The 15,812-nt window shown below is 45.8% G+C and overlaps 1 protein-coding gene across 1 annotated transcript in view; it reads right to left on the bottom strand.

Annotated features, from left to right (window-relative positions):
• The window catches only part of SNTA1 (syntrophin alpha 1), a 185,796-nt gene extending 170,587 nt beyond the window's left edge, over positions 1 to 15,209 (bottom strand). Inside the window, exon 1 of the mRNA XM_029611787.1 lies at positions 14,881 to 15,209. Within this exon, the coding sequence (XP_029467647.1) occupies positions 14,881 to 15,163 (283 nt within the window). The 5' untranslated portion in view covers positions 15,164 to 15,209. The remainder of the gene's footprint in view (positions 1 to 14,880) is intronic.
• Between the last annotated feature and the right edge of the window lie 603 nt (positions 15,210 to 15,812).

Genomic DNA, 15,812 nt, shown 5'->3' with positions numbered 1-15,812 from the left:
ATCACTGCTTTCTGCAGCATGGGGATAAAAAGCCGACACAGTTTTAACTTGACCTAATTCCCGAGATACCTCCATGTCAGTTTTAGAGTGCAAAGGCATTAATTTAAGTGCTCCTGTCTATATTCTCCACTCCCTAAAATCTATGTAACCTGTGATCTTGGAGATAAAACGGTATCTGCTGAGTCCTATGTGGTTTCTCAAGGATCGCTCATGAAGATAAACAAATGCCTTATATGGTTTCCAAATAAATGTATGAAAAAAAAAGGTCAGCCTTCTAACAGTTGGAAACTTCTCCTCCTGATTCCTTTTCTAAGGCAGCAGTATTAGCAAACAATTTTTTTTAAGTATTTTTTAAAAATGATTTAAACTTTGTTTTTTTTCCATTTTAATTTTATTTCTGAGGAGACAGTGTTTAAAAGTGTCTGAAAAGTCCTCCTGCTCAAATTACTTCCATCATGGTGGATTTACGTACATTCAGGGTATATCCTGAGCTGCTCCTCATCAGAAACCCTAGAGGATGTCAAACCAGTGTAAGGAAAACAGAAATATTACACAATAAAAAAAAGTCAGTTTCCCCTCTCTCTTGCTCCCTCCCACAAAAGAAGTCGGACCTCATAAAATCTCTTGTCAACCGTCCACCAGCTTTGAGCTGCTGGTCAAGCAACAAGGCAACTCTACTGTCAGCCAGAGGCTCAAAGCCCCAAGTTGGGTTTCTCTTGTGCTAAAAGCCTTCCCTCTGTTCTGTAAAATCATCTGGTGCAATGTTTTCTAACCAGCGTGCACATAACCCCATATACACACACGCAAAGAGAGGAATTAAAATGGGCAGGAGGGGGCGCTGCTGATGGAAGAATTGAGATTGAGAGCTGTTGACCCATTCTGCCGAGATAAGGGAATGAGCCGATGGTGAGGAGGGGTGGAAATTAAGGCTGTGATGGGGGATTACTGAGGGAAGGATGGATCAACTCAGGGAGAAGGAGAGAAAGGTCTAAGGATGAAGCACACGCGCACGCAAAATGCAGAAAGCGTCTTTGGAAATTGTATGTACTCCATGGAATACATCTTTCTAAATCTCGAGGAATGGACTGCGTGTGTGCTACATAATGAAATCTTCTCGCTCTCACATGCCGTCAATTACAACAGAAAGTCCTCTGGTAGAGTGACCCTGCCGGAGGTCCATCAGGAAAGGTTTGCTTTTTACATGATACCAAAATCTGCAACAGGGTAGAAACCCAGGAAGATACGGAAAATGAGGAGGGATCTAACCAAGCTTGAAGAATGGTCTAAGGTCTGGCAGCTAAAATTTAATACTAAAAAAATGCAGTCGTGCATTTGGGCTGCAAAAACCGAAGAGGGTGGTAGGGTATAAGGACAAACTTCTTCTAGTCACAAAAGAAGAGCAGGATCTGGGGGCAATGATATCTGATGATCTCAAGGTGGCCAAATAGGTGGACAAAGTGATGTCAAAACCCAGAAAGATGGATGAACAGGGAGAGGAATGGTCAACAGAAAAAAAGGAGGCGATATTGCCTCGGTATAAGTCCCCAGTGAAACCTCACTTGGAATACTGTGTACAATTCCTGGGACCACACATTCAGAAGGATATAAACCAGGTGGAGTCAGCCCAGAGGGTGGCTACTAAAAAGGACAGTAATCTTTGTTATCAAGCATACGGGGACAGACTTAAAGATCTAAACATGTATACCCTAAAGGAAAAGCAGGATAGGGGAGATATGATAAAGATACTTAAATACCTGAGCGGTATCAATTCACAGGAGGCAAGCCTCTTTCAACATTAAAGGAGGCTCTGGAATGAAGGGTAAAGGGATGAGGGAGAAAGGGTTAGACTGAAGAGCAATCTAACAGGTCTATCCTGTAAAGTGCGGCCCGCGTTTACCCTGCTCCTAAGCCGCGTTTTACTCACTTTCCGGCCGCGTTATCCCTTCCTGCGATCCCGAATCCACTATAACCTACTCCTACCGCGTCCTAAAATCCCCGGCCAACCCCTTCCGCACGCGGCATGGATATTGCATGCAAACGAGCGAATTAGCTATTCCCTAGCATCCCGTAACCCGCGCCCCGACTATCGCTATCTTTCCCTGCCGTTTTGTCGCGCGTTTAACCTGCAAACTTACCGCCTACCCTGACCCTGCGGTAGAGGCAGGGGTAAGGGTAGGTGGCAAGCTTTCCTCCAGCCCCCGCTCACCTGCCCCGGCCGCGATCGTGGGTGCCGGTCTCCGTGGCAGCCCCAGTCCTCTCCCCTCCTCCCGAAGCAAAAAAAAAGCGAAAAAACATTGCAGCCCCCCTCCGATGTCTGGAGGGGGCTGCAAAAGTAAGTTGCTTCGCCACTGTCAGTTCTTCCCTCCTCCCGGAGCTGCTTTTTCAGCCTTGCTCCGGGAGGAGGGGAGAATAGACACTGACAGCGGCGAAGCGAAAAAAAACCAAAAGCAATTTTGGTTTTTTTCAAAATTTTGGTTTTTTTCCAAAAGCGACAATTTTGGTTTTTTTCCAAAAGCGACTTACTTTTGGAATCTGTCAAGATCCCAAAAGTAAGTCGCTTTTGGACGCCTGCACAACTTACTTTTTTTTGCAGCCATCAGCAGGAACACATGGCGATCGTGGCTCCGGTAGCTCCTCCCGACGAAGATGGCCGCCTGCACGGGGGAAAGCGTGCAATTGGCCGCTGAAGACGTGACGTCACGACGTTTGGCGTCACGGGATGTGACGCCACATCTTGAGCGGCCAATTGCACGCTTTCCCCCGTGCAGGCGGCCATCTTCGTCGGGAGGAGCTACCGGAGCCACGATCGCCATGTGTTCCTGCTGATGGCTGCAAAAAAAAGTAAGTTGTGCAGGCGTCCAAAAGCGACTTACTTTTGGGATCTTGACAGATCCCAAAAGTAAGTCGCTTTTGGAAAAAAACCAAAATTGTCGCTTTTGGAAAAAACGAAAATTTTGAAAAAAAACCAAAATTGCTTTTGGTTTTTTTTCGCTTCGCCGCTGTCAGTGTCTATTCTTTGCTCCTCCCGGAGCAAGGCTGCTTTTCGCGCCCTGCTTCGGGAGGAGGGGAGGGGGGACAGGCAGTCCCGACTTCCTGGTATCTGTCATTTCAAATGACATTTGAAATGACAGATACCAGCGTGGCGTGAAGCGTTAGGCCCGCGCACCCAGGGTACTGTATAGGCACTCTATCCAGTAAAATGGATTGCGCGGGCCTAAGGCTTCACGGACGCGGTTTACATTTACATAAAATTCATGTTCAGGATCGAGCGGTAGGTGTGCTGCACTGTGCCTGCGGCAACCGCGGGTGCCGCAGGCACTAACGCAGCTCTTCCTACCGCTCGGTACAGGATAGACCCGTAAGGAATTATTTCTTTACAGAAAGGGTGGTGGATGCATGGAACAGCCTCCCAGTGGAGGAGGTGGTGACAAAGACAGTACATAAATTCAAGAAAGAGCAGGAGATCGCTAAGGGAGAGGTAGCTGTTGTAAAGATCAGCAACTGAGGATATGAGCAGACTAAATAAACCATATGGTCTTTCAAAACTGAAGAGGGAGGTGCCAGAGTTAATTAACTCCAGTGCATCCCCAGCTGTCATTTCAACTATGAAGAACGAAGAAAGAAGACGATCTCCGAGGCTTGGACTCCGGCCTAGGCGTCAGGCTCAGTTCCGGCACCTTTGGGCCTCGGCCTATTACCAAAGCAAGGCCCTAGCCTTGGGCCTGGGCTGAGGCCCGACGGATCACCTTTTTTTTTGTTTTCAAAATGAAGAATGAAAACCAACTAAATTTAGTCAGTTTTATTTTGAGAACGAAATGAAGTGAAATGGGAAATTTTGTCTCATTTCCTATTTCATTTCTCCCTTAGGCCCATCCCTTACAATCGGGCCGATACAGTAAAGTCCGCGGGAGAGCGTGCACGCGATTCACTATTCAAATTAGGCCCGGCGGTAAAAACAGGCAAAAGGAGGCGCTAGGGACATTAGCGCGTCCCTAGCGCCTCCTTTTGGACCGGAATGGCGGCTGTCAGCGGGTTTGACAGCCGACGCTCAATTTTGCCAGCGTCGGTTCTCGAGCCCGCTGACAGCCACGGGCTCGGAAACCGGACGCCGGCAAAATTGAGCGTCCGGTTTTCGACCCGACAGCCGCGGGCCGACTTCAAATTTTTTATTTATTTTTTTTTTTTTTACTTTTGGAAACTTTCGGGACCTCCTACTTAATATCACCATGATATTAAGTAGGAGGTCCCGAAAATATCACCATGATATTAAGTCAGAGGGTGCACAGAAAAGCAGTTTTTACTGCTTTTCTGTGCACTTTCCCAGTGCCTGAAGAAATTAGCGCCTACCTTTGGGTAGGCGCTAATTTCTGAAAGCAAAATGTGCGGCTTGGCTGCACATTTTGTTTTCTGAATCACGCGTGAATACCTAATAGGGCCATTTGCATGTTGCGGGTGCTATTAGGTTCGGGGGGTTGGACGCGCGTTTTCGGCCCCTTACTGAATAAGGGGTAATGCTAGTGCGTCGAAAACGAGCGTCCAATAGAGGGTTAACAGTGTGCTCCATCAGAGCGCACTGTACTGTATCAGCCCGAGTGTACTGCTCTGTGGACAATCTAGGTTCAATTCCCAGGTTGACTAGGGATGCCATGGAGGCAACTTTCACAGTCCCTGCATGGAGGGATTCCCGGTCATTGCTCAGCTGTGACAGCTAGTGGCTAGTCTTAGGGCCCATAACTGCAGCTTCCAAGAAGGCCTGGTGTAGGCTCCCAAGTGAGAACCGTGGCTGCAAGGAGTTGGGAGGAGATATAAAATAGAGGAAAAATCCCCCGATAGTTGCAAATGAAGACTTGTGGTGCCATATCCCAATACAGGTTCTGATTGAGCTGGAAGCTCAAAAGAGCAGGAAACTGCCGGTCCCGAAATAAACAAAGACACACAAAAGGGTAAAATCACACGTGACATACGACTCAGCCCAAGAGGAAGCAACAAAGCTTAGAGAGAGACAAACTATTGGTCTGAAACTGTCAGTGCAGACGGCTTTTTAGCAAATGGTTTAATACTCTTTGGCAAAGCTGTAACTTTACTGGATCCCCTACTGAGTTGGGTGGCAGGGCATTAAACCCACTCCACGTCATACGGATTTTCAGTTTCTGTCAAATGAGCCAAAAAGAAGTGGAGAAGCTGGCCCTGCTATTTTACCCTGAAATCCTCATCCTAGCTAACCAACCCCTCAACTCAATCCACCAAATGACCCTCGACGCCTCACAATATCACACACTACCGCCCTGTGTCAGAGATTTAGGAGTAAGCCTAGACAATCAACTCTGCTTCAAATCCCACATTAAATCACTCCTAAAAGGAGGCTTCTACAAACTACAAATCCTCAAAAAACTTAAGCCCCTTCTCCACGCCCATGACTTCCGCACAGTTATGCAAACCACCATACTTACCAAACTCGACTATTGCAACTCCCTCCTCTTAGGACTCCCCGCCTCTACCATTAAACCACTCCAAATTCTCCAAAATGCCATGGCAAGAATCTTAACAAACACCAGAAAAACTGACCACATCACTCCCATACTCCAAGACCTCCATTGGCTCCCCATCACCTTCCGTTCCCAATATAAAACACTTACCATCCTCCACAACACACTACACAACAACAATTCACCCTGGCTTGAAGACATGCCACAATTCCGTCAATCTAACCGCCCCACCAGAAACTCCCTTGCTGGCACTCTCCAAACTCCCTCACTTAAAATTGGACACCTCACCGCCACTAGGGATAGAGCCTTCTCCATTGCGGGCCCTACCCTCTGGAATTCCCTACCCGTCACACTCCGCTTAGAACCATCCCTGAGCCATTTCAAAAAAGGAATCAAGACCTGGCTCTTTAAACAAGCATACCCTAATTCCACCCAATCCTAGCCGATGTTTACCCATTATTCACCTTAATCCCAACCTAGCCTATACCCTTACCTGATACTTTTCAACCACCCCAGAACTTCCCCCCCCCCCACACACCCCCCCCCCCCCCCCCCCCCCCCCCCACACCCCCCCTCTGTAACCGTCACTGTGTATCAAGTGCACAAGCCCCGCGCTACTGTAATCAAGTTCCACATGCTAAATGTGTCAAGTGCACATGCCATGTAACATTGTATATTAGTTCATTTGCATATATAACCCTAACCGAATGCAAATAGTTGTATCGCTGCTTGTTAAATATCCTCTCTTTTACTTGTGTACTCACCCAGTTACCCCCTCCCCTGTTCATTGTAATTTCCTTTCCTTCTCAGTTTTTTGTAAACCGACATGATGTGTCCTACGAATGCCGGTATAAAAAAGTTATTAAATAAATAAATAAATAAAATAAGTAAACTGGAGCAGAGATGAGAACTTTCAGATTAAGCACCTTTCCACTTATCGCATGCCTTTGCTGGGTCTGGTTCAGGATAATTCAGTCAACTTTACTGTTCAAAGAACAAATTGCTCATTAGAGATTCATGATGTGATGAAATCTCCCAAAATATATTTTTTTTAAACACGGTTAAATCCCTTTGCTTTTTGTAATGCCCCTTACCTCCCTAGTGATAGCCTCTGGCTGCAGGCTCCTCTGACATAGCTTCCTACACCATGCAGCATCCAGTGGATCTGTCTAGGATGCAGACTGCAATCCCTGAGCCTTTATAGGCCCTGCATCCAGGACTTCCTGTGGCACTGGCTGATGACATCATATAACGAAGCTCAGTGCACCTGGCCAGTACTTCGGCAACAGATCTTTTGGGGATCCCTCTGCCTAGTTGGTTTTGTTGTCTCTGGCCCTGTCTCCAGTTTCTGCTTGCCTGCTCCTGCCTCTGTGCCTGCTCTTGCCCTTGACCCACCTTGCTCTGCTCCTGATTCCTCACCTCTCTTGGTTCCTGCTTGCCCTGCCCTTCCTTCACCTTTGGTCTGAATTCTTGTTGCTGATCTGGCCTGATCCTTTGATGCTCCTTTGCTTGCTGCCTACTCCAACCTCAGCTCGTTTCTGCCTGAACTCTGCCAGCCCTGACCCTAGCCTTCTTTTGTCACCACCTGGACACTGGCCATCCTGACCGTAGTGTCAGGGACTAGTCCATGCCCACACAAACTGGACTGCACAAATTAGACAGTGGTCCTTAGGCTTACCTTCCTGAAACTTGACACTTCTGGCAACAGTCCTCACTAATCGTGATCCAGCGAGGTCAAATGACAGAGCATTAACTCTCCCTCCTCTGCAACTTATTGTAGAGATTCTCAGTCTCATCCAAAACACCAAGAAGTAACCCCTATAACTAGCAACCCACAGTTGAATCTTGGCTATAGAAAAGATTCCTAGATGCCTCAAGACAAAAACTATTCTTCCCAGAGAACTGGGAACGGCTTTTGAATGGGTGCGATACAACAGACTCTACAGCTGAAAAATCGAGGTATTTGATACGGTTTCAAAATCCTTTCAATATGTTCGTTCAGCTGTACTTGTAAGCGCGAGATCACGCTGCTGGGATGATTTGTAGCCTTCCTCCATAACCCTAGACAGCTCCACAACGCAGAGTACTCTCATCCAAAAAAACAAAACAAAACACCTCACCTGAACCATAAAGCTAGCATGAAAGAAAAGGAAGTAGTAAACAGATATCTTTGATCATCTATTTACATAAACCAAGTTTTACTTTTCGCAGCATCTGTGCAGAAACACACCCTTCATGGCAGGAAACTGCTAAAGAGGTAAATCGTGATCTCAAAAGCTGTGAAGATGTAAACGACACGGACACAAATATTCAAAAAACTGTTGAATGGCCATGATAACCTGTTAATTTTCAGCTGGACCTAACATATTAGGAGGGTATTCAGCTGCAGATTCGGCCAGTCAAACTTAACCAGTTAGTGCTGAAAATCAGTACTAAACAGCTAGGTTTTAGGTAAGAAACCACCCTCAACCCCCAAACCAGCGATCCATCCTTTCCCTCCCGCTCAATTACAAAAACATTGTGGCCATAAAGCAACCCCAATTCCCCCTTCAATCCAACGGTACATCAATAGTATTTATTTATTTAAAATTTATAAACAGCCTATGCAATTGACCTAGGCGGTGTACAAGCAAAACATACACAGTTATCATTTCAAAATAAAAAGTACACACTCTAAACACATACAAAAAACATAGAAAGAAAATAAGTTTATTCATCCATGAAAATACTGCCACCAAAATCATGTCCTTATCCAAAAGCCAATTGGAAAAAAAATAGATCTTTCGTGCCATTTTGAATTCTTTATCATATGTAGATCAAATGGAAGTGAATTCCATAAATTTAGAGCTGCGATCGAGAAAGCTCGCTCCCTTGTTTCTCTGAGCCTCGCTTGGCAAACAGATGGAAACTCAAGAAGGCCTCATTATGAGGATCGCAGTGAACGGCTGGGTTGTAGATTGGAAGAAGGGCATTTTCCCAAGGACAAGCATTTGTGCACAAGCATGGCTATTTTATACATAATCCTCGACTGAACCAGGAGCCAATATAACTGACAAAGAACTGGTGTAATATGTTCTCTCACTGACTGACAAGAAATGAGTCTGGCTGTCGAATTTTGCAGAAGCTGTAAGGCCTTAATTGTCACATTAGGAAGGCCAAAATACAGCGAGTTGCAATAATCCAACATCGGCAGTATAATGGCCTGGAATATAGTTTGAAATTCTGAAGCAGTTAGGAGGGGTTTAACCCGGGTAATACATATAGTTTATAAAGTGTGAATGACTCCCTTGATTTGCTTCACAAAAGACAGAGAAGAGTCAAGAAGCACACCCAAGCTTTTCACCTGGAAAGATACTTCTAAATCTGACATTCTCAATATGACAGGTGGGGGCAACAACCAGTATCTTAGTCTTTTGCAGGTTTAAGGCTAACTTATTAGGCGTTAACCATTGTCATAACATAGCACCAGTGAGAGATATTAGCTGGGCAGTCTTCTCCCATGATGTACCCACTTCAGTACATAAAACTGTATGTCATCCGCGTACAGTCGATGTCCTGAACAAAGGCTGGCAGGAAGACGGCAGATTGGTACAATCTAGATATTAAATAGTGTTGCGGAAAGGGACGACCCCTTTGGGACACCAGTTGCAAGCAGATACCAGTCTTGTTTGCTGCTGGCGATCAGCCAGTTATGCACGAAACCAGTTCAGAACAAGGCCGGCAACACCGGTTTCTCTCAAACAATAAGAGAATGTTGTGTCAAATAGGACAGGAATATATTTCTTTCCAGCATCTAAGCCTCTTCTCAATGAGTCAATTAAAGAAAGTAAGAAAATCTCTGTGCATACAGATTTTCTAAGACCAAATTGTGACTGGTCTAATATTTATGGTCATCAAGAAAATTGGTTAATTGTTTTAGCACTAACCCCTCTAATGCTTTAGTTACAAAAGAGAGAGAAGAGATTGGTCTGAAATTTGAAAAATCTGATGGGTCAAGGTGGGGAATGGGGTAGGTTGATTGTTCTTTCATTTTAATACTTTTTAAAATAATGTTATTATTTGTAATGATTGTATTCAATTGTGTTGTGCACCTTTCTGAGCAGCATGCTGAGTGTATGGTTTATAAAAGCTGGAAATAAATACATAAATAAAAGTGGACGTACTGAGACCTTTTTTAGAGTAGTGGGAACTTGTGCACTTTCTAATGATATAATTTATTTTTTTTTTTAAAGGTCCTCCGTCTCTTCCCTACTGCTGGTGTAAGATAAAAAATAAAAGATTTCCCTCCCCCCCCACCCCATCTCCCCACTGCCTTCCTTCCCTCCCATCCATTCAAAGGCTTCTCCCTCTCCCCATCCAGAACCCCTCGAAGTCCCCTGAAACCCTCCTATGCCAAGCCGACCCAGCACCCATCATTGCTGTCACAGACACTAATAGAATTTTTTGTTTTTTCACCTTTATAGGAGGGAGAGTGGGCGGCGGGAGGGAGCATGAGCAGTTGCCACACTGATTTCGGCCTGCTATTGCAGCCACATTTACACAGGTAGCACTGAAGATTTGTCTGACAGCTACATTCAAAACCCCCCATCTCAAGAACACCTCCAGCCAGCCTTATTTTTTTTAACCCATCTACATTTGTGCTGTTTGTCAGTCTGACCAAGACATGTTTAGCCAGTTAGAGGGCCATATTTTAATAGTGCCAGACTGAATTTGATGCAGTTTTAGCCAGGTAAATCCTTTGAGAACTGGCCCTGCTGCGGGGCTGCTTTGGGAAACATGAAGAGGTACATCCTGATCTAGAAGACTTAAAAGATATCCGAACTCCAGGGGCAGGGACCATGCAGCTCCCCCTTTTCTTTTCTTTTTTTTTGAATTCTTCATTTATTTGTTTCCAATAATTACAACAAATAAATTAATAAACAAATCACTATTAAGCGAGAATGACTATCTTTTAAACATGCTAATCATCACAATCTATAGAACTGAAATCTTATCCATAGATGTCATTACTCACTAAAACTTAAGGAAAAAATAGTAGTGGAATATTTCTAAATGAACGGAATAAAAGGAAAAAAAAAATTACAGTGCGTCTACATAGATCCTACTTATATTCTATTCGGTCATTAATTAGCAAGGAGGTTTTTGAGAGCCTTTGGATCTGTAAACAGGTAGTTATTTCCATTCAATTTAACATAACATTTTCATGGATACTTTAAGTTAAAACGCCCACCTTTTTCCATTATTTTCTCCCTATACTGAAGAAAATTTTTCCTACGGACTTGCATAATTTTTGTTAAATCTGGAAAAATCCATACTTTCTGTCCGTAGAAAGTAGTAGTTCTGTTTCTGAAAAAGGATCTCATTATATTATCCTTATCGGTAGAAAAAGCAAGTTGTACCAACAGGGTACCTCTCAGCTTTATCTCTAATTCATCCTGCGATTTCTCCAATAACTCCGATATGTCTATGGAGCCACCAATATTCCCTACCTCTTTCTCACTCCCTTCTTTTAACTCTTGGTCCTGCTCACTTCTCTTACCCCCACGGTAAAATGCCTTTACTATAACAGGTAAACACTTCTCTGAGATTTTCAAAATTTGCATCAGATAATTTCTGAATAATTCAATAGGGTTTATCTTTTTTATAATAGGAAAGTTGTTAACCCTGATATTTAGAGATCTAACCACATTTTCTAAATTCTCCAACCTTTTATTTATCTCCTCCTCAGCCACAATCTGCTGAGATTGAATTTTCTCTACCTGTAATACTTTATCTATTTTAGCTATTTCCGTTTTTTGTTTTTCTAATTCAACGGCATTCACTACTGATGAATTTGAGGTTTTCTTTACCATTTCAGTTAATTTATTTATAGATGTATCTAATTTAACCATGTAGTTCCAAAGACTTTCTAGGGTTATATTAGTTGGTTTCATAATTATTGGATCAGATTTTATGAGTACATCTATGGTACCCTGTTTCTCCTTTACTACCTTACTTATATGGGGTTTCACTTAAACTATAGGAGATGTTCAATATACCATCATCATTCTCTTTCTCTTCATTAATATGCAAATCTTTAAATTGACTTTTCTTTGTTTGGACCTCTAAAGGACTCAATATCCCCTCCTGCATAGCACCTGGTGTCTCTGGGGTTATTACACCCTCTCTACCAGGTGGAGATGGTGGAGCCGGTGCCCCAGGGCTTAAAGATATTTCATTGACCAATAAAGGAACACCCCATTCTGGTGCCTCTAATGCGGTCAGCTCATCTGGGGAATTATGAGAATCTATCCATTCCAATACTGTTTTTTGTCCTAATACTAATGAAGCCACTTCACCAGGAGGCTTCAACTTAGCCTTCCTCTTAGTGTGTGGCATTGCTAAGGCAATACTTATAAACTCAAAACAAGTAATGGATAACAAGCGCACTCCCTTACAAATAATGTATATATTCCACTTCTAGGAGCTTTGGGAGGGCTAGCTAAATATTTATAAACATCAAACAAACTTATTATCTCTAAATAAATTTAAGGAAAATTTCAAACCAACTGAAAATAAGTCCCAGCGAGGTCCCAGCGAAGTCCCGGCGAAGCCCGGCAAAGCCTTACTTAGCACACGCCCCTTGAGCGCGCGCGGCTTTAGCAGCGCGCCGGCGTCAGCTGCGCGCCGCAGGAAATTGCGTTATTATAGTCAGTTCCGGGTCTGGCCTCCTGCAGGCACCTCCCCCTGAGACAGGAAATCACCGCGGGCAGAGATGGAAAGGAGAATACCGTCGGGGCAAGGTAGCGCTTACCCCCGGGATCCACAGCACGCAGGAAACAGGTAATGGTAGCCTTCTCCTCCCGGCTCCAGCTCCCCCTTTTCTGCTGCCTTCTGTTTCAATGCACGTGTTCAATGTAATAAGACTCGTACTGAAACCGGGGCTATTTTTCAGCGCAGGGGGTTTTTTAGCGCACAAGGATAAAGCAGGCGGCCCTGCGGGATGTAAAAGGGGGGCAGCATGGAAATGAGATATGTGCAAAAAAACCCTTGGAAGAGCAAATATAAAAATACCCGCACAGGCCCCGATGCAGAAAGTTGAGGGAAAAACACGCACTAAAATGATAGGCTCTAATAAAAAATGTTGCAGAGTTCAAACACAGGCAAGTGATCAAAGACAACAAAATATGTGAAGTAGATATGGTACCTTATTTAGAAATGAAACTGCACCTCAAAGGTAACTTCACTTTGGGTTCTTTCGAGATCAGGGCACACATTGTACACCTTCCACACGGTAAAGTGCCCATTGGTTCCTTCAATATGTCAGTGTGGGTAAAGGCAAATATGCAATAAGAACTATTTCCAGTTGGCATAACTTATTCTGAGCTTTATTCTGAGATATATGCACTCAAATATGTAGCAAAGTTGGCATGGCTTATGTATCTCAGGCAAACACTTTAACTTAACTTCTGCACTGACCTAGGCACTACAAAAACCTGCACTAACCGATCTCCCTGCTAGCGCGGCTCCTTGCAATGCACGTGAATAGATAATTACCTCCTTTACATGCCCTTTGCCTTCGCGCAAAACCTGTTGTGTAGTTTTTGGTTTTTTTTAAATGGGTTTGTGCGCACGTTTTTTCTGCGCTGAACATGTTATCACATATGCCCGCAAGATCAGCGTGGAAAACCATGCGCAATTATGCACGCAAAATCCCCACGGTAGGGTTTTGCGCAGCTTATTACATCTGCCCCAGTGTGTTAATTCAAAAGATTACTAGAAACTCAGGCCTACTTGCATCCTCCCCTGCCTGCTTCCAGAGGAACTGCAGCCCAGTGGTGCATAATTGTCAAAAGTTAAGACATAGCAGTAAAATTCAGAAAGCAGCACATCTTCCCACCAGCTGCACTGTTGGAATTTGCAGCCAGTAGGAAAGTTCAAGTTATCAAATCCAATTCTTATCTGGCTTGTTGTTTTAAAGGACAATGTTTAAAAAGCTTTAGTACCATAAGGAGATCAGATCGCTCCATATTACTGGGTAGAAGTTCAATTAGTTCCTCTTTTCCACCCACTGCATCTATGGACTTGTGTGGTGAAGCCCAGCCAGCAGACCACAGATCCTCAGCTACTCCTCACTTTTAATGGCTAAAGTCTACGGTGTTCTGGGGCAGTGCTCAATTGCCTGCCCAGGACAAGGGGAACTGGGAGGATTCAAGAAAAGCCACACTCTGCCATTTTCTCAAATCTTATTTTTTTTTTTTAATGATTTGTCTGCTCTCTTTTAAAATAAAAAGTAGAACCAGCCAAGCACCTTTCCCTTTATGCCTCAGTCCCTCTGCTGTGCCCAGCACAAGATCTGTACTGCTTGTTATATGTTTTTTTTTTTTTGCTAATAATTACACTGTGCATCAGGACCATGGCGAGTGGGGGGGGAGGTACAAATACAGGTTTGCAAAATCTTTGCCTCCAAAGTAGCCCTACTCTGTCTTTTAGAGCAGCCCAGATGGCAGGATCTTCTCTAGATGTCAGCAATGACTGATCGCCCGCCTTTATTCTTAGCCCCTGCAGCGCTCCAGCATAACTGACAACGGCAAAAGTAGCTGCAACCTTTCCGTGTCACTCATTGGCTTTAAGGATTTCAGATCGGCACGGGCAGGATCAGCTCACTCCTGACTCTTCCACTTAAAAGGCCACACGTACTCAAAAGCTTGTTCCCATTTTATGTCCGAGGGAAATGCCATTGTGTTCTGTGAGTTATTGCATGTGTGTGTGTGTATATTCTGAAGGCTGTAACATGGGAAGGCGTGAAAGAAGATTTATTATTCCCAGAGGAGAGCCGGTAACTGCTGTGCTGTAAATATCGGATGAACTAAGTATAGCTTCAGCCGAACAGCTGATAGAAAGTTAGGCAAAGTAGAGCCGCCGGCCTTATTCGGGTTCACGCTTAGTCTCCGGGCCTGCGACGAGCTGTGATGATAATGAAGCAGTAGGGCCTGCCTTCCACCTGCCTTCCTGCCCCCTTCCCGGTTGGAGCAGGGAATCCCCGGCCAAACTTTGCCTCGGATCTGGCACGACTTGTGCCAGCAGCTGGGCGAGGTCGAGGAGCGCAGCTCCTGCACGGGTTCGAGGGGTGGGGGGCTCGCCACGAAGCGCTCGGGCATTTTTTCTTGCAGCTTCGGCAGGGAAAGTTTTTCTGCGGCCAGCAGCTGGGGACGGGCTCTATTTTGGGACCAGCACTCTCCCTGCCTCGCCCGAGTCGGAACTCGGCCACTTTTTTTTTTGGTGATCACTTTTGCTGCAGTTCTTTTCGTGCAGGTTTTCAGAACAACAGAAATGGGATCAGCGGACATCAGTAACTTCGCCAGGGAGAGCCGTTCCCGGCTCGGGGTCGCCCCGATCCCCTCCCCCCCCTTACCTTTGATGCTGATGCCGAGGCCCCCCACGTCCTGCTTCACCACCCGCACCGTGCGCCGGACGTTGGCCAGGGAGTCCGGGACCTGTGCGGCGGGCTCGCCGCCGTTCAGCAGCCGCTCCGGGGCGCCGGGGGAGCCCGGCTTCTCGCCGCCGGCCGCGCCGCCTTCCTCCGGGCTGACGCTCAGGCTCTCCTCGCCCAGGACCAGCAGGACCCGGCTCCAGCGCTCCCCCGGGCAGCGCAGCTCCAGCAGCCCGCTCCTCGCAGCTCTCGCCCCCGCCGCCATCTTCAGCGCATTCCTGGGATAACTGGAGCCGCGGCGGCCGCTGCCCTGCATCCCCCTCCCCCCTCTCCTCCTCCGCAGCCTGTAAACTCCCCTCCCCCTACCTCATCTCCCCCGCAGCTTGAAAACTCCCCTCCTAACCCCACAACTTGGAAACTCCCTCCCCACCCCCATCTCTCTCGTCCTCCTCTCCGCAGCGTGAAAACTCCCTTCCCCATCTTTTACCTCCTCTTCTCTGCAGCCTGCAAACTCCCCTCCCTAACCCCCATCTCCCACCTGCTCTCCTTCACAGCCTGAAAACTCCCCATCTCCTCTCCTCCACGTCTCGAAATTCCTTTACCCACCACACCCCATCCCCCACCTCCTTTCCCACGCAACTTGAAAACCCCATCCCAATCCCCACACCTATTGTTCTCTACACCCTGCAAACTCCCCTTCCCATCCTTTTTCCCTGCAGCTTAAACATCCACCCCATCTCCTACCTCTTCTCCTCCATAGCGTGCACACTCTCTCTCTCTCCTCTGCAGCCCGAAAATTCCCCTCCCCCACCTCCTTAACCTGAAAACTCTCCTCCACAACTTAAAAAAAAAACCCTCTCTCCCCACCTCCTCTTCTCTACAGCCGGTAAACTTCACTCCCCACTGCTATCCTC

This window comes from Rhinatrema bivittatum, chromosome 8, assembly GCF_901001135.1.
Source record: "Rhinatrema bivittatum chromosome 8, aRhiBiv1.1, whole genome shotgun sequence".
In the NCBI taxonomy this organism is placed as follows: domain Eukaryota; kingdom Metazoa; phylum Chordata; class Amphibia; order Gymnophiona; family Rhinatrematidae; genus Rhinatrema; species Rhinatrema bivittatum.
Note: the sequence above shows the minus strand (reverse complement) of the source record. Positions and strands in the feature narration are given on the sequence as shown.